We start from the raw sequence: 22,737 nt of genomic DNA on the forward strand, positions 1-22,737 counted from the left end.
TGTAGACAAAATAGGAACAAAATAACAATGAAACAGCTTTCCCTATTATCAATTATCAAAGTAGGAACAAAGTAACAATGAAACAGCTTTCCTCATTATCAACACTCTATCCTCCCCTCAAGTAGAGGTCTCATCCTTTATTGCATCAAATGCCTTTTTGTTGTCTTTAGGTTTTTTGGCCAGTCTCAGTGCATTTTGAACTTTTTTGTGGTTGTCCTGTTAACTGGTCTTGCTTCCATCTTCTGTGCATTTTTTCTTCCAAACTAAGTTGACTGCTGAGTCCCTTGTGGTCTCTTCAAACAAATCCCATTTTCCTTTCTCTGTGAGTTCAGAATTTCATTTTTGAGCAACTCCTATTCCAACTGGGCTGGCTTTTCCCGAAGCATTTTTTTCCATAACCTATATTTCCTTTGGACTTTTTGAGATCTAGTTTCCTCAAATCTAAAGTGCATTGTCAGACTGAGCCCAAATTTCCTCTACTATGAATGCTAGAATGGAGTGATCATTTCCTCCCAATATGTCCATAAGTTTTATTCCAATAACCATTTCAACCTTGAAAGTGAAAATTATTGTATCCAAATCCCAATTTCTACTTTGTTGATTCTTCCATTATTTAAAAAGTTGAAATTATTACTAAAAAAAGTCATGAAATTTGGGCAATAAGAGTTCTAGCAGATGCCTGGATAATTCAAGTTCCCCACCATTACCATCTCATGTCTCTGTACAGGACCATGATTGATAATGTTCAAACATCTCTAGTGGTCTATAGTGTATTTCAATAAGAAGAATCACTTCTGTTTCTCCTTTCAAAGATTTTCACCCCAAAACTTCCATCATGCGTCCTCCTCAATGGTTTCTGGGGTTCCTCATCAGTCAGGCTACGTTCTTCATTCACAATGCTACCTACCATCTCCCCATCTACAAGTCTTCTCATTTTCTTAATCTGAGTAAAATATAATTTGTGTGGAACCGTATTCTAATTGGGGTTTCAGAACACAAAGTCGCAGTAGTGAATTTCCCCCTCTTGCATTAATTAGAACTTCAGCTTTTTATGTGTTGCCTACCCTCCCTTTGAGAATTCATATATGGATGCTTGAGGCTATGAGTGGTACTACTATCTACTTTCTTGCACTTTGCCTTAGGATTACTTTTTATGTGTCTCAGCTGCTATTCTTTTTTCCTCTACAGTATCTATCTTCATAGATATTCAATTTTAGTTTAATTAGCTTTGCAAGAGACCTAGCAAATACATGATTATTACTCTTTTTAATGTGAGTTTAAGATCTAATTGCATATATTAAAACTCATTTTCCTTCCCTTTCTGTGTAACACTCCTATATTTTCTCTGTTACTGAAAAGGGTCAAGTCTTGCTTTCCTTCAATCCATTCATTTTTGGCTTTTGTTCCTACTGACACCTTGTTTCTGTTTTCTTTCAGAATACTTCATCATCCCTAACAACCTAGAGTGTAGGAAAGTGTTCTGATCTCTGTACCTCCTTCAGAAGGAAAATTAAAACTTGAAGCATTTTAAATCATTTAATTTTGACCAAAAAATAAGTGTCACACTCTGATGGAATTCATTGCATAATTTTGCCTACCATCCATATTACCATTTTTAGACCTGTTTCTTGAAAATTTAAAGCCAAAAGCCAAAACCAAACTTAGCCTTACTATCCTCAATAAATCAATTAATAAAACAAACTACAAAAGGATAAAATGAATAAAATCTATTCAGATTATTATTATATGACTAATCTCTTGATTTCTACTAGTAGAATTAGGAGGCTCTGGGTTATTTTCTTTATCCCAAAGTCTGTATAAATTGGGACTTTTTTTTTTAGTTTTTTGCAGGGCAAATGGGGTTTAAGTGGCTTGCCCAAGGCCACACAGCTAGGTAATTATTAAGTGTCTGAGACCGGATTTGAACCCAGGTACTCCTGACTCCAGGGCCGGTGCTTTATCCACTGCGCCACATAGTTACCCCTAAATTGGGACATCTTTTAAAAGTTCTAAAAGAGAGAATAAAATGAAACTACTGTCTCATCTTAAAAAAAAAAAATCACGAGAACAAATTCCAAAGACCAAGCACTTTATCAAAAATTTAAGAGATAAAAGATGAAACCCATTCTTCAGATGGACTCCCATCCTAACTTGTTCACAATCCATTCTAATTTATCAAAATAGGGCAGACATCCCCAACTGGGTATTCACAAATCTTCAAATGATTGATGAAAGAAAGATAGCCCCTGACACGTCAGTCTGCCCAAAGTCTCCAGAAATGTCTCTTTTACTGCCATAACTATTTCCTAGCACCCATACTCTTCAGCTCCAAAAGATTTTTCATACAACACATTATTACAATTCCTCAAGGATTTGAGGTATAATGAGAGTGGGGTATACTTGTCATCAATGATAAACAAAATTCCCTCTAGGGACTTGGCATATAGTATCTGAGAGGTGCTGTTATCTACAAAGATCATCATGTAGCTCACTAAATGATAAACCTCTCTGAATTTAACTAGGCTAGTCCTCTAAATTGATCTGATCTTAGTCAGACAGACATCTGTCAATGGACTTATATTATTCTGAGTTCTAAAAACAACAACAACAACAACAACAAAAAACCCAATTCACTGGAATAAGGATTTGAATCCTGGATTCTTGATTCAAAAATCTGATGTGTTAACTGAAATATCTAGACATTCTAACTTGGGTTAAAAAGCTTGATGCCAAATGAACAAAGTCTTTACTCACCAACCTGATAAGGCTCTTAGAGCACAGAAAAGCTCATTTTCTCTCTTTTCTAAACTCTGCCTCAAAGACATTATTCTAGTCAGAATCATTTGAAAAAAGACCCAGATGAATAATTGTTAACAAAATCATCACACAGAGATTCTTGAATCTGCTTTATTTCTCTGCATAAGGAACCCTGCACAGGCAATTCAAATTAAAACAAAATAAATATATGAATATTCATGTAAAACTGTCCTTTCTAATGAACAATTATACACAATGTACAACTTCATGTTCACTGGGAGGGCTTACAAATGTACCAATCCCAACCAAAAATGCACCAAATGGCTTCATGCAAACTTATCAAAAGTGACCAAAATATGAAGAGGAAGGGAGGAGAGGGGGAGAGGAGAAAACCTTACCGAGAGCACTTTTAATTTCTTTTTTTGTTTTTTTGTTTTTTTACAATCACAGAAAAATAAAAACATCTATTCTCTTTTTGTTGTTAACATTTAGAGTTAACTAAATGTGGCCACTGTTTATAATGTTGGTTTATGCTCCTAAAACATCTATGTTTACCATAAAAGTGTGTTGACATTGAATTGGAATTGGGCATTATTTTGTAATAAAAGGAAGATGATTTTGTTCACAGGTTAATAATCTGTGTCTGAGCCCTCTGCATTGTCCACATTGCGGGAGAGCATGTAATTGTCCATGTCTATTGACCTGCAGTTATTGATTGCATAGCGCAAACGCTCTGCCATGATTAGCTGACTGGAGTAAGGTGGAAGCCTCAATTGAAAGAAACAAGTCTGTGAGGTAGGCAAGCTGTCGTAAGGCTGTAGAGAGAAGAAAAATAAATCAATGAGTATGATTATTAGAAGAAACAAAAAGAGACATTATTTTAATGCCACACTTCTTTTCCTGCCAAGTGTAACATTTCCATTATTTACTTTTCATAACCATAACTTAAAACATGAAATAATCATCAGAGATTCTACTACCATTACTACAATAATCATGCTTTTTCTCAACAACTATATTCTGGAATCAAACCCCTGAAGTGACTCTCATCAGGAGGTAAAAAGGTATCTGACTATTGAACTGTCAGCTTGTCCTCGCCTCATCAGTCGCAGCCTAGCTTTGGCAAAAGACAACTGCCTAAAATAACAGAAATCCCATCTCACTCACTCTTGTCCTACAGATCTCATAAACACAGTCTGGTTACTAGGGTGCCATCTTTAGGGAATAAAGAATCAGGCTAGGAGCAGTAATTTATAAGATTTTATATTTTTCAACAAAGGATCCAGCATTGTAAAGTGTCAAATAGAACTAACTAAAATCAGATAAATTCTGAGCCAATATGAGAACAACAGCTTGCTCTTTTTTTGTTCTAAGCACTAACCAAAATAAAGAGGGACTTACCCTATCAACCTTCATGATCTGGAATCGCTGAGATATATCAGCAGTGTTGGCAGGTAGCCGAGACCTCCCGGACACAAACCTCATGAAAAGGACTCTCTCCTCATTGGAGAACTCCTCTAAGGTGTGCCAGAACCACTGCACCAACTGATGCTGTTCATCTACTTCCCTGTACCGGACAACTTTCTTCAGAACTTCGACAGAGATCTCAGGCATTCCACAGACCATCTGCTCGAGTTGTTTGGCAGTCAGGAGGGATAACAAGGGCACTGGGATGATCCACGACATTCCTTCTCGGACAGCAGCTACCTGAAGCCCCAAAAGAGTTTGAAGGACAATTCAATGATCTCTTGTTTACCTACATATGATACTTCTGCAAAAGAATTTCCCTCAAATCCTTAGGATCTGTCCTTCGTTTCAGTCAAGTCACAAGTCTTCAAAATACATCCAGACCATTCCTTTGAACTTTTCCAACAGGGAATGTTCTCACTTTTCTATGCAAAACCTTTCCCATCTGTGAGAAACCACTTTACATCCTATTGTTCAGCCCACACTAGTCTATTTTTTTTGACAGCACTTAACGTTTAAAAGTGATGGATGAAGACAAAGATAATCTCATGTTGCCTCATATGTGAATGTCTTAACTTTCCTTTAGGACCAAGACTCTTGTTTCTTTCATTCCCCTCAACCAGCACAATACTGAGGCACATATGGCAGGCCTTCATGACATCACTGCTGAAATGGCTGGGTGCCACAGATAAATGGGTGGCATGATACAATGGAAAGGGCACCAGACATTTATATTCTCTGTGGCCATAGGCAAATCATGTAATCTCCCTGGGTTCAGTTTCCTCATCTGTAAAATGAAGAGGGTTGAGTCAGATGAACTCATTAAGCTGAATATCTATAATACTGGATGTGCATGGATGTGCAGGATGATCCACATTCTAGAGGCTAATCAGTAAGACTCATGTTATACATCTAATACAGATAACAAATAATAAATGAATGACATTTATATAATGCTTTGAGATTTATAAAACATTTCTCCAGCAACATTTTGAAATAGGTAGTGCAACATTTTGTTGTTCCCATTTCACAGATGAGGAAACCAAAATTTGAATAGTTAAATTACTTGTTCCTGGTCTTATAGTTACTATTCTATGCTAATCCAATTGCTGATTGCAGGTGCTTTTTCTAGTAAGCCACACTGCCTCTCAAGGACATCTGACTCCTATCTAAGGTTAATTATATGTTTTACATAAACTTTAATTTAATTCTAAATTATGTATCTAATATTCTTAGAATCTGCTACTGTTTACCAGGCACTGTACCAGGAGATTCTATTCTATAGCAGGAGACAATCTATAAAAATAAATACATTTTATTTATTTGGATAAATAAATTTTATTCAAATCAATTGAGGGTAATTCAATTGGAAGAAGACAATAGCAGCAGAGAACAGGAGAGATCTTATGCAGAAGAGAGGGTTTATGTTGAACTCTGGAGGAAAGTGGGGAATCTCAAGGGTGGAGGTGAGTGCATTTCCAGCACTGGACAACAGCACAGATATGATGTCATGTGTAAGAAATAGCAAGGCCTCAAGCCTGGCTGGACCAAACAGTAGATGAACAAGTTTAATAGGTCAGGGTGGAAAGGTAGTTTGGAGGCCAGAAGATGACCATTTCTAATGTCCAAGAAGAGGAGTTTGTATTTGATACCAGAGATAAGAGGGAGCCAATGGAGTTTATGAACCAGGCAATCTTGAACATAAAGAAATCAATTTGTAGACTACTGAAAGAGACCAGGTGAGAGAAGAACAAAGGTAGTGGAGAGAAAGGGAGATGGCTGCAAGAGATGTCAAGAAAGCAGAATAAAGAATACACGGCATGTGATTAAATATATGAGAAGATAGAGAGTGAAGAGTTGAGGATGACTCCAAAGTTATGAACCTGGGTGACTTGAAGAAAAGCAGTGTCTTCAACAGAAATAGGTAAATTCAGAAGAGGCCTGAGTTTTGGGGAAAAGATAGTAAGTTTTGCTTTGGTCATGCTGAATTTGAGATGCCTATAAAGGCACTCAGTTCAAAATGTCCAAAACCCAGTTCACCCCTTACTCAATAAACTCTAGTGGCTCCCTGTTTGATAGGCCCTCTATGACTTGACACATCCCCACTAAGCTTTCCTGCAATCTTACACCTTACTATTTCCCCTACCCCCTTCGATGTACATTTCAGTCTGGTGAGTGTGACCTCCCTCCTGCTCTGCTACAAACAGAGTTAATGTTTAAAAGTGATGGATGAAGACAAAGATAATCTCCTGTTACCTTATATGTGAATATCTTGACTTTCCATTAAGACCAAGACTCTTGTTTCTTTCATTCCCCTCATCTCTCCATTCTTAGTCATTTCTCTGGTTGTTTCCCATGCCTAGGCCACTCTCACTTCTCATCTCTGCTTCTTAACCTCCCTGTCTTCTTTCAAAACTCAGTGAAAATTCCTTTTCCTACAGAAAACTTCCTAAATTCTAAATTCTCATTCCTTCTACCCTGTGTATTGTTTCCTATTTCCTATATCTACAGACATACCTTAACAACTGTTTGCAGTTGTCCTCCCCATCAGATTAACTCTTCAGGGCAGAGATTGTCTTTTACCTTTCTTTGTTCTGAGTGTGAGTACAGTGTGAGCTCAACACTGATTGACTTGTCCCTCCACCCCCCAAAAAGTTTAAGTATAGAGACAACTAGGTGTTCAGTGGATGGAGCATTGTGTCCTGAAGTAAGGAGGACCTGAGTTCAACTGTGGTCTCAGACATTTGGTAGTTGTGTGACCTTGGGGCAATCACTTAACCTTGATTGCTGAAGGGAAGCGGGGAAAGGAAGAGGTAGAGACAGCTAGATTCACTTTATAAGTAAAATTTTACTGACAAATTAATACTTGGATAAGTTCTATCTTCACTTGTTCTACATTATCCTTTCCCTAATGCATTCATTCATCCATATAAACATTTTTAAATTACCCAATGACCTTTTCTTTAAGTTTCTTAGGGTAACTTTTTTTATTTTTTAGGTTTTTGCAAGGCAAATGGGAGTTAAGTGGCTTGCCCAAGGCCACACAGCTAGGTAATTATTAAGTGTCTGAGGTCGGATTTGAACCCAGGTACTCCTGACTCCAGGGCCAGTGCTTTATCCACTACACCACCTAGCCACCCTGGGTAACAAGCATAAACATTAGTATATGTAAATGATGGATATAGACAGACAAACATAGATACATATCTATATATATAACTGTATCTTTCTATTTCTATATAAAGGAACATGTTAGAGAAATTCAAAGTAAAGGTAATCACACTATGGGTAAACATTAGTCAGAGAAAGCTGTATGGAAAAAGTGATTTTTAAGGACCAGAGTGAAAAGAGGAAAACATTCTAGGTTCAAAGATGATAAGCTTTAATTAGCAAAGAAAAAGTTGGAAATTATTAAGATTTTTTTAGGAATTCTAAGAATGGCACAGGTTAGAACAATTGAAACACAAAGAAAATGACATCATTAGAAATGGTAAGCTATTACTATGAAAAGCCTTCATTTAGGATATGAAATTTAAGTACAAATCAAATATAGTCAATGTTTATCCCTGCAAGAGCTGAAATGCAAAAGTCAGAATCACTGATGCCATATTTTTAAAAGCATAACAATATTCATCTTACCTGTCGATCCATCTCATGAAGTCTATACTCAATAGCCCTCTCCACATATTCTTTTCTATTGGAAAATGTAAGTGGGATGCTATTCCCACCAGGGATTATAGGAACCATTTTGCCATCAGCACTCTGACCCACAAAAGAATCAAGCGGAATCATCTAGAAATAAAGAATTTAAAAAGTACACTTATAATATTTATTAAATGTCTGACAATTTTAATCAAAAAATATAAATAGATTTGCCATTTCATATTATAGTTTCATGGTTAAAAAATACTCCCAGTATAGGTTTACTATTCTATTCACTGTACCAGAATCTGATCCTTCTTACTTATAACACACTGATTGGGGGGAGGGCCAGCAGCAGAAATTGAGGGGCATTTGATTTCCCCCTTCGTAGTTATTTTAGCAACAGAAAGCAAAAGCATTTAGCAAAGAAAAAGGAGTCAAACTACATGACAGAACCTGGATTTTTTTTTTTTTTTTTTGGTTTTTGCAAGGCAAATGGGGTTAAGTGGCTTGCCCAAGGCCACACAGCTAGGTAATTATTAAGTGTCTGAGACTGGATTTGAACCCAGGTACTCCTGACTCCAAGGCCAGTGCTTTATCCACTACGCCACCTAGCCGCCCCAAGAACCTGGATTTTTAAACAGCTATTAATGTCAACTTCTAGATATCCTTCAATAAATATCAGTAACCCACTGTTGCAGCTGGTAATTCACCTCATGGAAATTCTCTTCAGTAATCCCACTGTCTTCAATGTGAAGAATGCTATTAAGGGTCTGCACATAGAGCAGATCCACCTCCTCCAGGTCCTCTAACGTGAGTGGGATACAGCACAACTGTTTCCAAACCATGGGGGCCAAGTGGAGATCTAAAGGCTTCTTGGTACGGATAGCGACACCCATCAGAATTCCTAAGAACTTAAACTGCATTAAGTGTTCATCTAAGAAGGCTGAAGGGTTAAAAAGGAACCTAAAAAAAAAAAGAAATTGGACAAGCTTTTCCCCCCATTCTTTTAGTAATAAGTTAGAATGCAAAATCTAGGAAGTACTATTATTTAAATATATGGCTCTGGATATAAATTAGAATTCTTAAAAAAAGCATAATAAGTTAGGTAAAATGAAGATATTAGATTTGTTCCATAAAGATATATCTTCAAAATAACTTGTATTTATAACTAATAAATCCATAAAAGCAAGGGAGCCAATAATTAAATATTACAAAATGTAAAATGTTTAGTTTCTGCCTTATTGGATTATCTTTTAATGGACTGTGAAATCAAATATTTCTTAAAGATATAAATCATATGTAACAGATTAGACTCAAGATCCTATGATACAGATTGAAAAATTTACTTTGGATGTATAGCAAATTCTTACTAACTTACCTGTCTCTGTTATAACCCACTTCTGCTGTAGCATTTGGGGATGGAATAAGAAGGTCAACTACACCAGTTTCAAGTTCCTGTCAGATTAAAAACATATTTTCTTCAAAAATAACAATCAGGTGCCTCAACATAATTAACTAAATGCATTTAATTTTATTTCTCAATCCCAAATCCCCAGAGGGAAAAAAGGTTTTCAATGAAATTATGTCATAATCAACCAGCTCTTTACATTTATATTTCACAGGTTTCTAAATTTGCCATTTAAAATTAAATTAGGAAATCTTATCTAATGGAAAATATTTAGTGCTGTGATGAACCAAAGGAAGAAAACAAATAGTATATGAATAGAGATTGGGAATATCTGTAAAACATATATTACTATTATTCAATCAAATAAACGTCAGAAAAATAGCTCCTGGATTTCCAGATTTTCGTTGATATATATTATTTAGTCATAGATTCTTCTAGTACAGATTATATACTACTAGTAAATCTTGATTCCATGACAAGCTAGTGTGGGGTCAATGTTGCCAATATGGATCTTTGTATCAGGAAAAGGTTTTAAAAAAGATAGGTCCCTGACTTCAAATCCGGCCTCAGAAACTTAATAATTACTTAGCTGTGTGACCTTGGGCAAGTCACTTAACCCCCACTGCCTTGCAAAAATAAAAAATAAAATGGAAAAAGATTTAATAAAAAAAAAATCCCTTAGGGAAATGGGAGTTTTAGGATTAGAAAAGCTACCTCAGAACCATGATATCAAACTCAAATAGAAACAGAGCAACTAAACTTTATATAAGGATCCCTGTATGCCAACTTGGAAAGTCCTCTATTAACATTATCTATGTTCTGCTGCAGTTTTATTTATTTTATCAATTATTTCCAAATAACATTTTAATCTGGTTTGGGGTACAATCTGCCTAAGAGAACTGCACATCTGACTTTTGCCCAAAGCACCAGCATGGGTGCTTTCCTACTTACATGAAAGAAAATATATCTTTTAAAAATCTTTGTCAAAAATTATAATGCAGATACAAACACTAATAGAAAGCAAAATGCAGACACTCATTTCTACAAATATGAATATTACATTTACTTAATAGTAATATAACATTCATATAATTAAGTTTAACTCAAACATTTATTAAATGTCTTTACTAAGTTCAGGACATTAATTCATAAATATATCCTTGCTAGTAAAAAAAAATTAAATGTTATGAAACTATCCTTATGAAACTATCAATACAAACTACACAACTTCCCGAATATCAGACTTCAAAAATACCTGGCACATCTCTGTAATTGTGTCATCAAATACTCCTCCAGCATCATCTGCTCCTTCTCCAACCAGCTTAACTTTCCAGGCTCGAGAGGGCAGACGAAGGTCTGAAGCATTTAGCTTAACCACTTGTCTTGCTATCTGTACAAAAATAGGCTTACATTTTCGACCTCTAAAAGAAAAGCAGAAAGGCAATAAAAACCAACTCTCACTAATTTTCACACATTATTATAATTGTCTTAGAGATAAAGGGCATTTGCCTACAGATTGTATGTTCATGTTGGATAAGCAATTAAACTTTTAGCCCTATTATTCTTTGGTATTGAAACAAAACAAGACAAAATAATAAAAAACTCCCCCTGCAGGTAGTCACTACATTCACACATTATTTTATGTGCTCCAAAACTCTCAATGCCTACTGGTGACTGCCAAGAGTCTAGCAGTGCATAAACAAGGCAAGCAGGTATTTAAATAAATTGGATTTGGGTTACTACTCTAATGTTTATCAGAAGACTTCCAGAAAACAATTTTAAAATATATATATATACTATGCAAATACTAACCTGGTTGATATTCTTTTTACAGTTATTTGAGGACCATAGTTTTTGCCCTGCACCATAGTTTTTCCTATGGACCGTACCATAGGCAGTGTGTAGACTCTTGGTGCTAAGAGAGGTCTAAGCTGTCCTTGTACAATTCCCCATGTTCCAGCATTATAATGAGATGTGCTATTCTGTAACAAAGGACAATGTTGTCAGAGACCCTACTTTTCCAGTATTTTCCTCTACAATCTTACTAGCAACATCATCCCCAAAGGCATTATGCAACATCCTTTTGGATCAAAGTGCCCTTCCTTGGCCACTATACTCCTTAGGATGTATTATAATGGATGCTTCTTAAGGACAGGGACTGTCATTGCTTTTTGTATTTGCATTCCCAGGTTTAGCAGAGGGTCTGGCACATAGTAAACACTTAATAAATGCTTTTTTAATTAATTCACAAAGTATAATATATTAAGGCTTAGAAATAATTCTCAATATTAAAATAAAAATCTCATCTACCTAATAAATATGTTAGAAACATTAAAATTTTTTTTATCCCCCAAATAATTCACTTAAGAATGATGAACGCAGATAATTCAACTTAATTTAGCAAGCATTATGTTCAAGACACTTTGCTAAATGCTGAGAATACATATATAAAGCTGAAAAACCGGAAAGGAATATTGATTATTGAATCAATATAAAATTATCAGAGACTTAGATTTTAGCTAGCCTCTCTATCAAAATAAACCCTAAATTTAAACCACACCGCTCCTTTCCTGAGAGTTACAAATTATCATGAAAAGACTATAATTTGGGTTAAATTTACTTTACTTCAGGAAGGTCATGGTTATTTGTAAAGGCATGTGGTTACTAAAAACCCAACTTTTATATACATTGCAGAAAGTATACTTTTGTTAACTGGCCAAATACTGATGGTTAAGAAGTCTTAAAACTATAAAGAGCACCCTATTTTCATATGTATTTGGAATAAGCTTCAACTTCTGACATATCAAAATGTGTAAGAGGGTAGAAAGACAGACTGGTTTAGAGAAAAAGGCACCTGGCTGAGAGTCAGAAGAACACAGTTCTTAGAGTAGCCCTACCACTGATCCTAGAACTGGTTTCTTCAGGTGACATCTTCACCACTAGTATTTTCCATCGCACTCAAATGTTGAAAGAAAAAAAATCAGCTGTGAAAATGTTTTATGCTTTTAAAATAAAAGACCCTTAAAAGCAAAACTATTTATTTCATCCCCACCCCTCTCCCTGAATGCTTTACCTGGTTATTGGGACTTAGATTCAGCAACCTCCAAGAGGAATACATTAGATCTGAAAAGTGATAGAGCAGCCTGAGCCTGGCTCTTACGGTATGAATGCTCACTTCCTTCAGAGCGCCATATTGGGGTGGGATGGCGTCAGGCAAACCCAGCTGTAAAGGCACTGAGACACCTAACACAAAAGTCAATGCATTTTAGAGGTTAATAATTTTTTACAATTTATTTTATCACTGCAACACATCTTTGCCTCTTCTGCCACTCTGTTTCAATTAAGAAGAGTAGAGAAAAGTTTTACACTACATCATCCAACTTTAATGAAAATAAAATTACATAGCTCATTTTGTTCCTGATTATTGACATCTATGAAACAATAAAAAGTAGAGAAAGTTCTTGAAAATAGGATAGTGTGACTAGGAGTGCCATAATATGAAAGGAACACAAAATGTTCCTATGACTGGCTTTTCCCCTTAGAGAACATAATTCATCAAAAACAAGTAATAATTCTATACAGTTTGAAAAACATGAGAAAAAGATAGATCTAGAACACAAGGGTTAACTCTTTCCCCACACTTTGCAGAAGTGGAAAACTACTGGTTATGAAATACTTATATAGGATTTTTTTCCCCATGTGTTGGTTATTTCTACTGAACTTTTACTTTTTCTCTTTTTTACTACTGACTGCAATAATAGTTCTTTGGGAGAAGAAAGGGGAAAATGACAATTTATAAAGTATAGTTCCAAATTTTATTATATTGTAAATATATATCTTTCAGAAAATATGAAGCACCAAAAAAAAACTAACAAAAAATATTTCAGGATTTATCAGCCATTATAGGATCTGTTATGCAAAAAATTCTCATTTGAGGAATATTAGCCAATAAAATTCCATCTTGGCGAGGTACATACAAGACCAAGACCAAAGGTCTCCAAAACAAAAGATCTGAAAGGAAAGCAACAATGTGAAAGACACAGCAATGTGGTGAGATACCATCACATCTTAGCTAGGGATTCCTGAAATAATTGAAGTATTTGATGCCTCAATCACGGGAGAAAGGTAGGAAGTGGACTCTAAGGAATTGTATTAAAGAAAGAAAGAGATAAAGAAAGAGATATTAAGGACCCTCATTTCTGATCATTCCTTTTCTATATTAGGACATATTGATACTAATTTGAATTGCTTGCTTAGTATATCAAATCAAAACATGTCTCCAAATATCATTACCATACTAGGTTAATACAGTTTAACAGATGACTTCAATTAAGTTTTATTCTCTTCCTTCATCCCTTGACAGAGAAAAACAATGGTCATTAGAGTTTTATTCTTTGTTTCATTAGAACGAAAAATTATGTTAGATATGTTGGTAAAAATTTGATCTTTGATTCTTAGACATGTCATTTCATTTACTGGGCAAAGAGCTTTATAGATATATTATCTTGAAATATTCACACTGTGAGAAAATTTGCAGTACTAATTTCATGAAGAATGCTAAATGGTTTGGGTAAGATTTTATTATAACAGATTTTTGCAAGGCAATGGGGTTAAGTGGCTTGCCCAAGGCCACACAGCTAGGTAATTTTTAAGTGTCTGAGGCCGGATTTGAACTCAGGTACTCCTGACTCCAGGGCTGGTGCTCTATCCATTGTGCCACCTAGCTGCCCCAAGATTTTATTATATCAGAATGATAACTTGATGCAATTTAAAACTGAAAAACAAATCAATCTATCAATGGTAAAAAAAAAAAAGTAAGAAAAATTGTTTTCTTTACCTGGAGCTCTTGGTGGAACAGGTGAAGCAGTCCATGCAGCGCTATGACAACGGCCAGCTGAAATCTGTCGAATATTCTTTCCTTGCAGAATTGTTATGAGAGTTGGTTCTCGAACATGGTTAGTATGACCCAGTCCAAGCTTGTAATTGTTAAAAATGAATTAGAAAGGAAACAAAAATTATGAAATATGATTAAAATGAGAAAATTTACTAATATTTGTTCTAATCATGGTCATCAGAAGAATAATAAACATAATTATGTTTCTTTCATGAAGACCACTTCCACAAGCTTAGACTGTCAGTCTCCTGAAAATTCATCTGGAAGGAATTCATTAAACTTAATTTTATCATCATTCCAAACCTTGCAGATAAAATACTAAATGACCAAACGGCCATGGCCTCCAATTCTAATGAGGAAAATGAGTACTTTTAAAGAAAACCAAGTTACCATGAAATCAAAGAAATTATATCTAATTTTTGCCCTGAGGACATTTCACCCCACCAAATTCATGCACTGTTCATTTTACTGTAAGAGTTAAACTGGAATGCCAAGTGTTTCAGTCATTAAACATCTCCACTTTGGAAAGGACAAACATAACAAGTTCTTATAGACAGCTACTTCTTTTTCGATAAAAAACCTCTTTTTTAACCTTTTTTTTTTTATTTTTCAAGTCAATGGGGTTAAGTGGCGTTGCCCAAGGCCACACAGCTAGGTAATTATTAAGTGTCTGAGGCCGGATTTGAACTCAGGTACTCCTGACTCCAGGACTGCTGCTCTATCTACTGTGCAACCTAGCCGCCCCTACTAAACCTGTTTATAGGTAAAAAAATAGAGAGGAAAATTTAATAATGGTAATAACTTTATATGGGTGCTTTAAGAGTTGGAAAGGACTTTTCATAACAACACTTTAAGGCAGACAACAGAAAAATGGTCATCCACACTTAAATAAATGACAATTTTGTCTGGTCGTCTTTAACCTGAATACAAGAATACAAAGAGTAGCATAAATCCTAAGTATTAGAGGGACCTCAAAGGACATGCAATTCAATTCCTCATTTCACACAAAGAAATTAAGGCCCAGGGAGGTAAAGTAACTTGGCCAAAGTGATCTTAGTATTAAACCTCAGTGGCAGAGATGTAAACTCAGGTCCTCAACATCTAGATCTGGTGCTCCTGCTGCCTCTAATCAGGACTCACACACTACTGTGGTTCACTTGTTTTCAGGCACATCCCACTCTGCGATCCCATCTGGGGTTTTCTTGGCTAAGATACTGCAGTGGTTTGTCATTTCCTTCTACAGTTCATTTGACAGATGAGGAAACTGAGACAAACAGTGGTTTGTCTGTGGGCCCCAGCCAGGAAGTATCTGAGGTCGGATGTGTACTCAGGTGGAAGAGTCCTCTTGTCTCCAGGCCCAGTGCTCTGTGCGCTCTAGAGCCCCCAAGCAGCCCATGTCTTCTCCTACATTGAGTTCTTAGGACACAAGCATAGAGGGGTCATATACTTAAAACTGAAAGGGACATCAGAAATCATTTCACAGATAAGGAACCTGAGGTTCAGAGAGGTTAGGAAACCTCCCCCTTCCCCCAGGCATGTAGATAATAAGTGATAAAGTCAGGATCTGGTTCCAGTTGGCATTACTGAGTTGAACTGCCTTTGAAACTTACCTGCAGCACCAAGAGTGGAAGGGACTTACCCCGTCACAAAACCAACTGTAGCTACTCCTCTGGCTACAGTGCCCTCGTGCCTCTCTCGGCCTAGAGACCTACACTTTAGCAGGATGGAGGAATGGGGGTGAAAGTCATGGATGAGGCCAAGAGAAGCCTGGACAGTGACTCAAGGAGTTCCCTGATGAGGATAGCTCCACCTGCTGGTACTTAAAGGAATTCCTTCACCAACAAGGCAACCTCAAGCTGTTGCATCTCATGTGACTTTTATTCCCTGTCAAAGTTACTTTAAAGAGATCTTACTTGTATTAAAATGTCTAAGGAAGAAAACAGTGGCATGAACCTTTGTAGTATGTCTCATACTCTGTATTTTTCAAGGAATGAACAGATTGTTCTTGAACATCTCTCCAACACTAAATGTTTAATTTATAGCCCATTTAACTTTTTTTTGTTTTTACAAGGCAATGGGGTTAAGTGACTTGACCAAGGTCACACAGCTAGGTAATTATTAAGAGTCTGAGGCCGAATCTGAGCTCAGATTCTCCTGACTCCAGGGCTGGTGCTCTATCCACTGTGCCACCTAGCTGCCCCAGCCTCAAATATTCACTAGCTGTGTGACCTTGGGCAAGACACAACCCTTACTGCCTCTCAATCAGAGTCATCTCCAGTCGTCCTGATTCCTATCTGGCCACTGGACTCAGATGATCTCTTTGGAGGAGAAAGTGAGGTTGGTGACATAGAACAGCATCCCCTCACTCAAATCCAATTCATGTATTTGTCATGGCATCACCTCTTTGATGTCACAGTCTTCTTCGAGAATGAAGGAGAACTTTATTTATTTATTATTATCATTATTATTATTGTGTCTCTAAAGAGGAGAAAATGGAATACTATTGCTTGTTAAGAAAAACCAAAGTAGTGTTTTGTGACTATAGTTTAATTAACAAAAGTTTTTTTTTTAAAGTTTTTCAAGGCAATGGGGCTAAGTGGCTTGCCCAAGGCCACAAGGCTAGGTAATTATTAAGTGTCTGAGGTCGGATTTGAACCCAGGTACTCCTGACTCCAAGGCCAGTGCTCAATTCATTGCGCCACCTAGTTTTTAAAAATAATTTTTCCCCTCCTTTCACCAATACCTTAATATAATGTTCACTTATTACATTACAGTAGAGGGATGAGAGAAATGTAAATGTTCTTTCTACATTATCTCTTTTTATGTCATGGTTAAAGTTTTTGTTAGACAATGCTTACAATGAGGAAGAACAATTATAGTCAAAGAATTTCAGATTTAGAAGACTTCAGAAATCATCTAATCTAACATTCAATCGAAGAGCAAACAAAAGTGTCAACCCACAAACGAATATTTATTCCCTCTAAGATTTATTCAACAACTAGTTATCCAGTCTTTGCTTAAAGACCTTCAGTTGAGGGAATCCACCTCCATCTTGGAGGTACTAAATAATAGTAAGTTTTCATCTTATATCTTGCCTAAATTTGTTTCTTGGAAAATTTTTAAACTAATATTCTTTGCTCTGGCTTACTGAAGAGGGGTGAGATTTGAACAGCCCAGGATGTTCAGAGCAATGAGGAGGATGGATTAGACATTGAATTAAAAATCTACTTCTCTTTTGTTATTCTTATACTTTTCTTCTACAAGCGAACAAGAAAAAGTTCAATCCAGCTTTCATTTCACAACTATTTTGTCCTCTCCTAAGTCTTCTGTCCTTTAGAGATTAAACATCTCTAGTTCATTCAATTGATCCTCTTTTGATATAATTCTGTCTCTTTCATTATTCTGGCTACTCGCTTCTGGACAGACCTCGGATTATCAAAGTCTTTCCTAAAATGTGGTGCATGAAACATAAAGTACTATAGATATAGCATGACTAGGTCAAACTATCACATCCCTCATTCTGAATTAAAGAGGTCTACAAAGGAGATCATGGTGAATAAAAGAACACCAATGTCAGTGCGGATATCATCATATTCCTAGAGAAACTGAGGCAAAAAGGAAATCTGAGGTAGGTGCTGAATTATTAGAGAAAGGAAGGTCATTCATTGCTGTACATGGACAATACCAGATTTTGTTTCTAATTGGCTACACACTGCAAATTTTGTGTTGTTTTTTTTCCCCTTCATTATTTTTGGGGGAGAAGCAGGGAGAGAGAATACATGCTTATTTACCAAGAAAAATTAAATAAAATATTTTTAAAAGGAGAAAAACAAGAATGTCCAGAAAATTACAGGCCTACTAACTATCCTTTTAAAAGAAGGTTCTATGATTTTGTCAAGAATCAACGAAACAGACAAAAAGATAAATGTACCTGTCCTTCTGAATTACTGCCCCAAGCATAAACATCTCCAGTTGATGCTAAAGCAAGGGTATGTTCGGCTCCTACTGCTACATCCTCAATAACAACTCCAGCCAGGACTGGGATCTGCTGTGGTCGGTTGTGATTTCGAGCCCGGCCTTCTGGTAACCCTATCAAACGGTCTGTAATACCCCCAAAAGCAAATATTTTATTAGTACAACACATCCCTTGAGTTTTAAAATTCATTTTGATCTTTTTTTATATCTAAATCTATAGACACACACTCTCTCTTTTCTCCCTCCCTATCTGACAAATGAAATACCAACACTTGTCAGTCTCTACACTTTAGCCAAACCAGACTACTTAATTCCTCAACTATGGTCTATACTTTTATGCATTTCAGCACCTATTATCTGTATCTCTTGCCCCTGCCAATCACTGCTCGATGATTCCCCACTTAATATTCAAAGAAAAGCCTAAGTTACAAATTTTTCCTGGTCTTACCCAAATGTTTGAACTAAATTGAGTTCCCTTAAGTGAGATCATTTGTCATCATGATATTGTTTATTTCTCTTACACAAAGATTTTAAGTTGTTTTATTAGTATCTGGGGTCCATATCTTACCTCTGATATCTAGTCTAAAATTCCCTTGAAGGCAGGGGCTGTACCTTATTTATCTTTTATTTTTCTCTAGCACAATGAATTGTATGTGGAAAGCATTTAATAATAATTTATGGAGTGAATGGAAGAGAAGGGACAACATAATTCTTGTGAAATCGTGTGTTTTTTAAAAATATGCTAGCTGGCTTATAAAAAAGTCATAGCTTTGATCAAAATCCTGTTAACTGTTATAGTAGATTCATGAGATATCCTTCCAGTTCTTTATTTTTCTGATTATAATTTTATATAATATAGAACTTTCAGTTCATCTAAACAAAGTGTGAAAGTAAGGTAAACTGTCCTATATGGTCCTTCTTCCACAATCTTTTTTTTCCTTAAGTTGTGAGTTCACTGTTGCAGGAAATTCCCTTTATTAATGCATGTTGGCACCTCCTGTGAGAGAATAGGATTATTATAAAGGTTAAGTGATTTGCCCAAGGTCATGTAGCTAGTACACATTAGAGACAGAACTTGAACCCAAGTTTCTTAGCTCCAAGTTAAACTTATTTTTGTTAATAAATAAATATTTATTAAGTGCCTACTATGTGCCAGGAATTAGTCTATGTACTAGGGATATAAAAAGAGATCTAGAAAATGCACCAGCTTCAATTCTGCTGGAAGAATCCCTCCAACACTACAGTGTATCCTTTGGAAACAGAGCCAGAGCTATGACCAGGGCAGGAGCACTGGGTTGCTGAGACCAGCTCTGCTGGAGGGGAGGTAAGAGCAAGGTAGGAGCAGGTGCCACACCATGCCAAGACTCTGGGAGGGGCAAGACCAACTGGCAGTTTTGCTGTCCTCTAATCAGTTCCAGATCACATATCACCAGAGAAGTGAGAAAGGGACCAATGGAGGGGAGGGACATACCAGGGCGGGAAGTCTGAGGCTTTTTTCATGTTTGGAAAGAAGGAAATTCAGAAGCAGCCAACAGCAGCAGCTGCGGCAGTTTGGCTCAGACTCCATGAACAAAGCAGAGTTTTACTTTCAGCATCTAGCTCGACATGTAGAGAAATAATCAAGGCAGGATTCCCAAGTCAAATCACAGGGGAGCCTACAATTCTGACCCTTTAAATCACTAGCTTTCCAGCTAGCTGAAAGGGAGGGAGAGAGCCCAGCAGCAGTCTATTCTTGTTCAATCCAAACCTAGATAAAGAACTGAAGGCAATCAAACTCTGTCCCTGGGATCTTAAAAGTAACACAATACTCAATATACTAAGAAAGAAGCAATAGGACCAATGAAGAACATCGCTTCAGAGGTGTTAACATCAAGGCCAAAGTCAGAAATAGGCTAAACCTAGCCAAAAAAAGGTAACTAAAAAAAAAGAACCCCACCAAAAGGACCCTCAAGATAAAAATCCAGAAAAGACGGACTCTAAAACAGCTATCAGCAATGAGTCAGGGAAAAACACTGTGGGCGCAAATTCGACTAGAATTCCTAGAAGAGATGAAGCAAGAGTTTTAAAGTTTTATAAATGGGATGAGGGTACTTGAAGAAAATGAAAAAGAAAAATTTTGGAAGAAAGAAATGAAAATGAAATTAATAACTTGGCATAAGAGCTTGGCTCAAGAAGTAAACTTGTAAATTAGATTGGACTAAATTTATGTGGCAGTAAGTATTAAAATAAAGTCAAAAGGCTGGAAAAAATGGAAGAAAGTATAAGATAATCTCAATAGCAAAAAAATTGACCTGAAAAACAGAGAAGAAAAATTTAAGAATCACTGGACTATCTTATCACCTCAACCAATAAAAGAACCTAATAAATATCACATAAGATATCTATCAATATCTCACACAACCAGAGGGTACTATAGAAACAGAAAAAATATCCTGAAAGAAATCCCCAAATGAAAACTCCCAGGAATATCACAACCAAAATCCAAAACTTCTAGGTGGGAAAAAAATACTCCAAATAGTTAGAAAGAAAGAATTCAAGTACCCATGAGTGTCAATGAGGATCACATATGGTTTAGCATCCATAGCTAGAAAGAAGTAGGGAACCTGGAATAGGATATTCCAAAAGGTAAAGGATATGGCTTGCAGCCAAAAAAAGCTTATTCAGCAAAACTCAGTATAATTCTACAGGGGATAAAAGGAACCTTTAATTAAATAGAAGATCTCAATTCATTCCTAATGAAAAGCTCAGAGCTATAAAGAAACTTTTAAGTTCAAACTCAGGAGTGAAGGGAAACAGAAAAATATAAACATTAATGAACAATGAATGATAGAGGACTAACCAATCATACTCTGCTTATATTCCAATATGGGGAGATAATACATATGTCCTTTCTGAACTTTTTATAAGGGAGTTAAACAAGGTCTGAGAATGACTCTGTTATGACTTGATGATCTCAAGAAAGAAAGGAAAGAGAGGGAGAGGAATTGCTTGGGGGAGAAGGGAAAGAAAGGTTAGGGAAAATGATCTCACATAATCAGAGTATACAACATAAAGAGATGGGAGTGGGTAGAAGAGGTCAGCTGACACTCAAATTAAATTTTCATCAAGAAGGGAAAGAGAGGGGGAAATTTGAGGAAGGACAAATTAAGGAAAGAATTGGTCCTAAGCAAAGCAAATACTAAGATGGTTCAAAAATATTTATAGTTCTTTTTTTAGGTAACAAAAACTGGCAATATCCATAAATTGGGAAATGAATGATCAAGTTATGGTATATAAATGGGATAGGATAATATTGTTTTAAACTCTTATCATCAAAAGTGACCAAAAAGGATTCCAGAAGAATGATGAAGCATGTTATCTACGTACTGATAGAGAAGGGAAGGACTCAGAGGGCAGAATGAAATAAAATTTCCTTGGACATGGTCAATATGGAAATTTGTTTTGCATTACTACCTGTGTTTGTAAAGAGCTATATTTTTTTCTTATGAGGGTAAGTAGACAGATCTTGACTGATTAAAAAAATTAAACGACTGAATAAATGAATAACTAGGCATACACAACAGACATTACTGAAACACATGCATACAAACTAGCAAAATATGTGGCCTACATTCATATGTGGAAAGGGATATATAAAATACTACACACAAAACAGACACAATTATATGAACCCATTGATTGTAACTGCATAAAAACATATATTAACAAAGAGAGAATTAGAAATTAATTTTTATTAATTAGATGCTTTTTCCCATCCAGCATCCTGCACCCTCAATTAATTTGTTCAAGTTGTTTTTTAAAAGATAAAAATTCCTTACCTTGTCCAAAAGTATACACATGGCCATCTTTTGTCAATGCAACAGAAAATTGTGTGCCACAAGCAACTTTTTTGATTCCAATTCCACAAAGAACATCTACTTTCTGCAAAAGTCAGAGTACAGTTTATACACACACATTTTTAAGAGGGGGATGCTATTTTATAAGCTTAAGTTTAACATATACAATAAAAGCTCCTTTTATGGGAAAATTTTTAATGCTTGGGGGTTGTGGTCATAATACTTAAAGGTATTCACCTACCTCCATCAAAATTTAAATACCTCTTTCCTTACCCACTTCTTTTCTAGTTCCCCTCTCTTTCTCATTAACCTCCCCTAAAACATATTAAAATGGGAAACTTATAATTAGTTCTCTCAAGATACAGTGAAAGATGGGCAAAATTCGACCAGGAGCAAGGAAACAGAATTCTTAGGACTTAAAAAAAACACTTCAAATGTTTATATAAAACTGAGTCATTTATGTTGAGAGGTGGTCCCCCTTTCTTCAGAGCGAGAGGTGGATACATTGACTAGTGAAACTAACAAAATACAATATGAGCAGCAAAAAAATTCTACCAACCCAGATATGGAGTATTACATTGCTTACTTCTTTTTTAAAAAATTGTTTATTTATTTGCATTGCTTATTTCTAATTGGTATAGAAGTACAAGGTATTTTGTCATCTTAGGCTGTTAATCTCTAAAATTCACATGAATTTAATACTCCAAAGAATAAAGCAATGTACCCATTGTGGGACAGGGAAGGTCCACTCAGAA

At 36.0% G+C, this 22,737-nt stretch overlaps 2 protein-coding genes across 16 annotated transcripts in view; one reads left to right on the plus strand and one right to left on the minus strand.

Moving 5' to 3' along the window:
* Positions 1–21,913, plus strand: part of FBXL22 (F-box and leucine rich repeat protein 22) — a 44,540-nt gene extending 22,627 nt beyond the window's left edge. For all 4 annotated transcript variants that reach the window (XR_012478024.1, XR_012478023.1, XR_012478025.1 and 1 more), the window contains one exon: positions 1,438–21,913. The gene's annotated coding sequence lies outside the window, so the exon portion shown is untranslated. The remainder of the gene's footprint in view (positions 1–1,437) is intronic.
* HERC1 (HECT and RLD domain containing E3 ubiquitin protein ligase family member 1) overlaps positions 2,875–22,737 on the minus strand; it is a 211,125-nt gene continuing 191,262 nt past the window's right edge. For 11 of the 12 annotated variants that reach the window (XM_074234348.1, XM_074234347.1, XM_074234346.1 and 8 more), the window contains exons 68-78: positions 21,965–22,067; positions 18,103–18,272; positions 14,115–14,253; positions 12,351–12,520; positions 11,090–11,259; positions 10,533–10,698; positions 9,248–9,324; positions 8,580–8,832; positions 7,864–8,016; positions 4,159–4,464; positions 2,876–3,572 (exon numbers count right to left, since the gene is read on the minus strand). In XM_074234348.1, the coding sequence (XP_074090449.1) occupies positions 3,387–3,572; positions 4,159–4,464; positions 7,864–8,016; positions 8,580–8,832; positions 9,248–9,324; positions 10,533–10,698; positions 11,090–11,259; positions 12,351–12,520; positions 14,115–14,253; positions 18,103–18,272; positions 21,965–22,067 (1,893 nt within the window). In that variant the 3' untranslated portion in view covers positions 2,876–3,386. Of the gene's footprint in view, positions 3,573–4,158; positions 4,465–7,863; positions 8,017–8,579; positions 8,833–9,247; positions 9,325–10,532; positions 10,699–11,089; positions 11,260–12,350; positions 12,521–14,114; positions 14,254–18,102; positions 18,273–21,964; positions 22,068–22,737 lie in introns of all 12 variants that reach the window. The other variant, XM_074234356.1, reaches the window with a different exon arrangement.

Source organism: Macrotis lagotis, chromosome 4 (assembly GCF_037893015.1).
Source record: "Macrotis lagotis isolate mMagLag1 chromosome 4, bilby.v1.9.chrom.fasta, whole genome shotgun sequence".
NCBI classification, from domain to species: domain Eukaryota; kingdom Metazoa; phylum Chordata; class Mammalia; order Peramelemorphia; family Peramelidae; genus Macrotis; species Macrotis lagotis.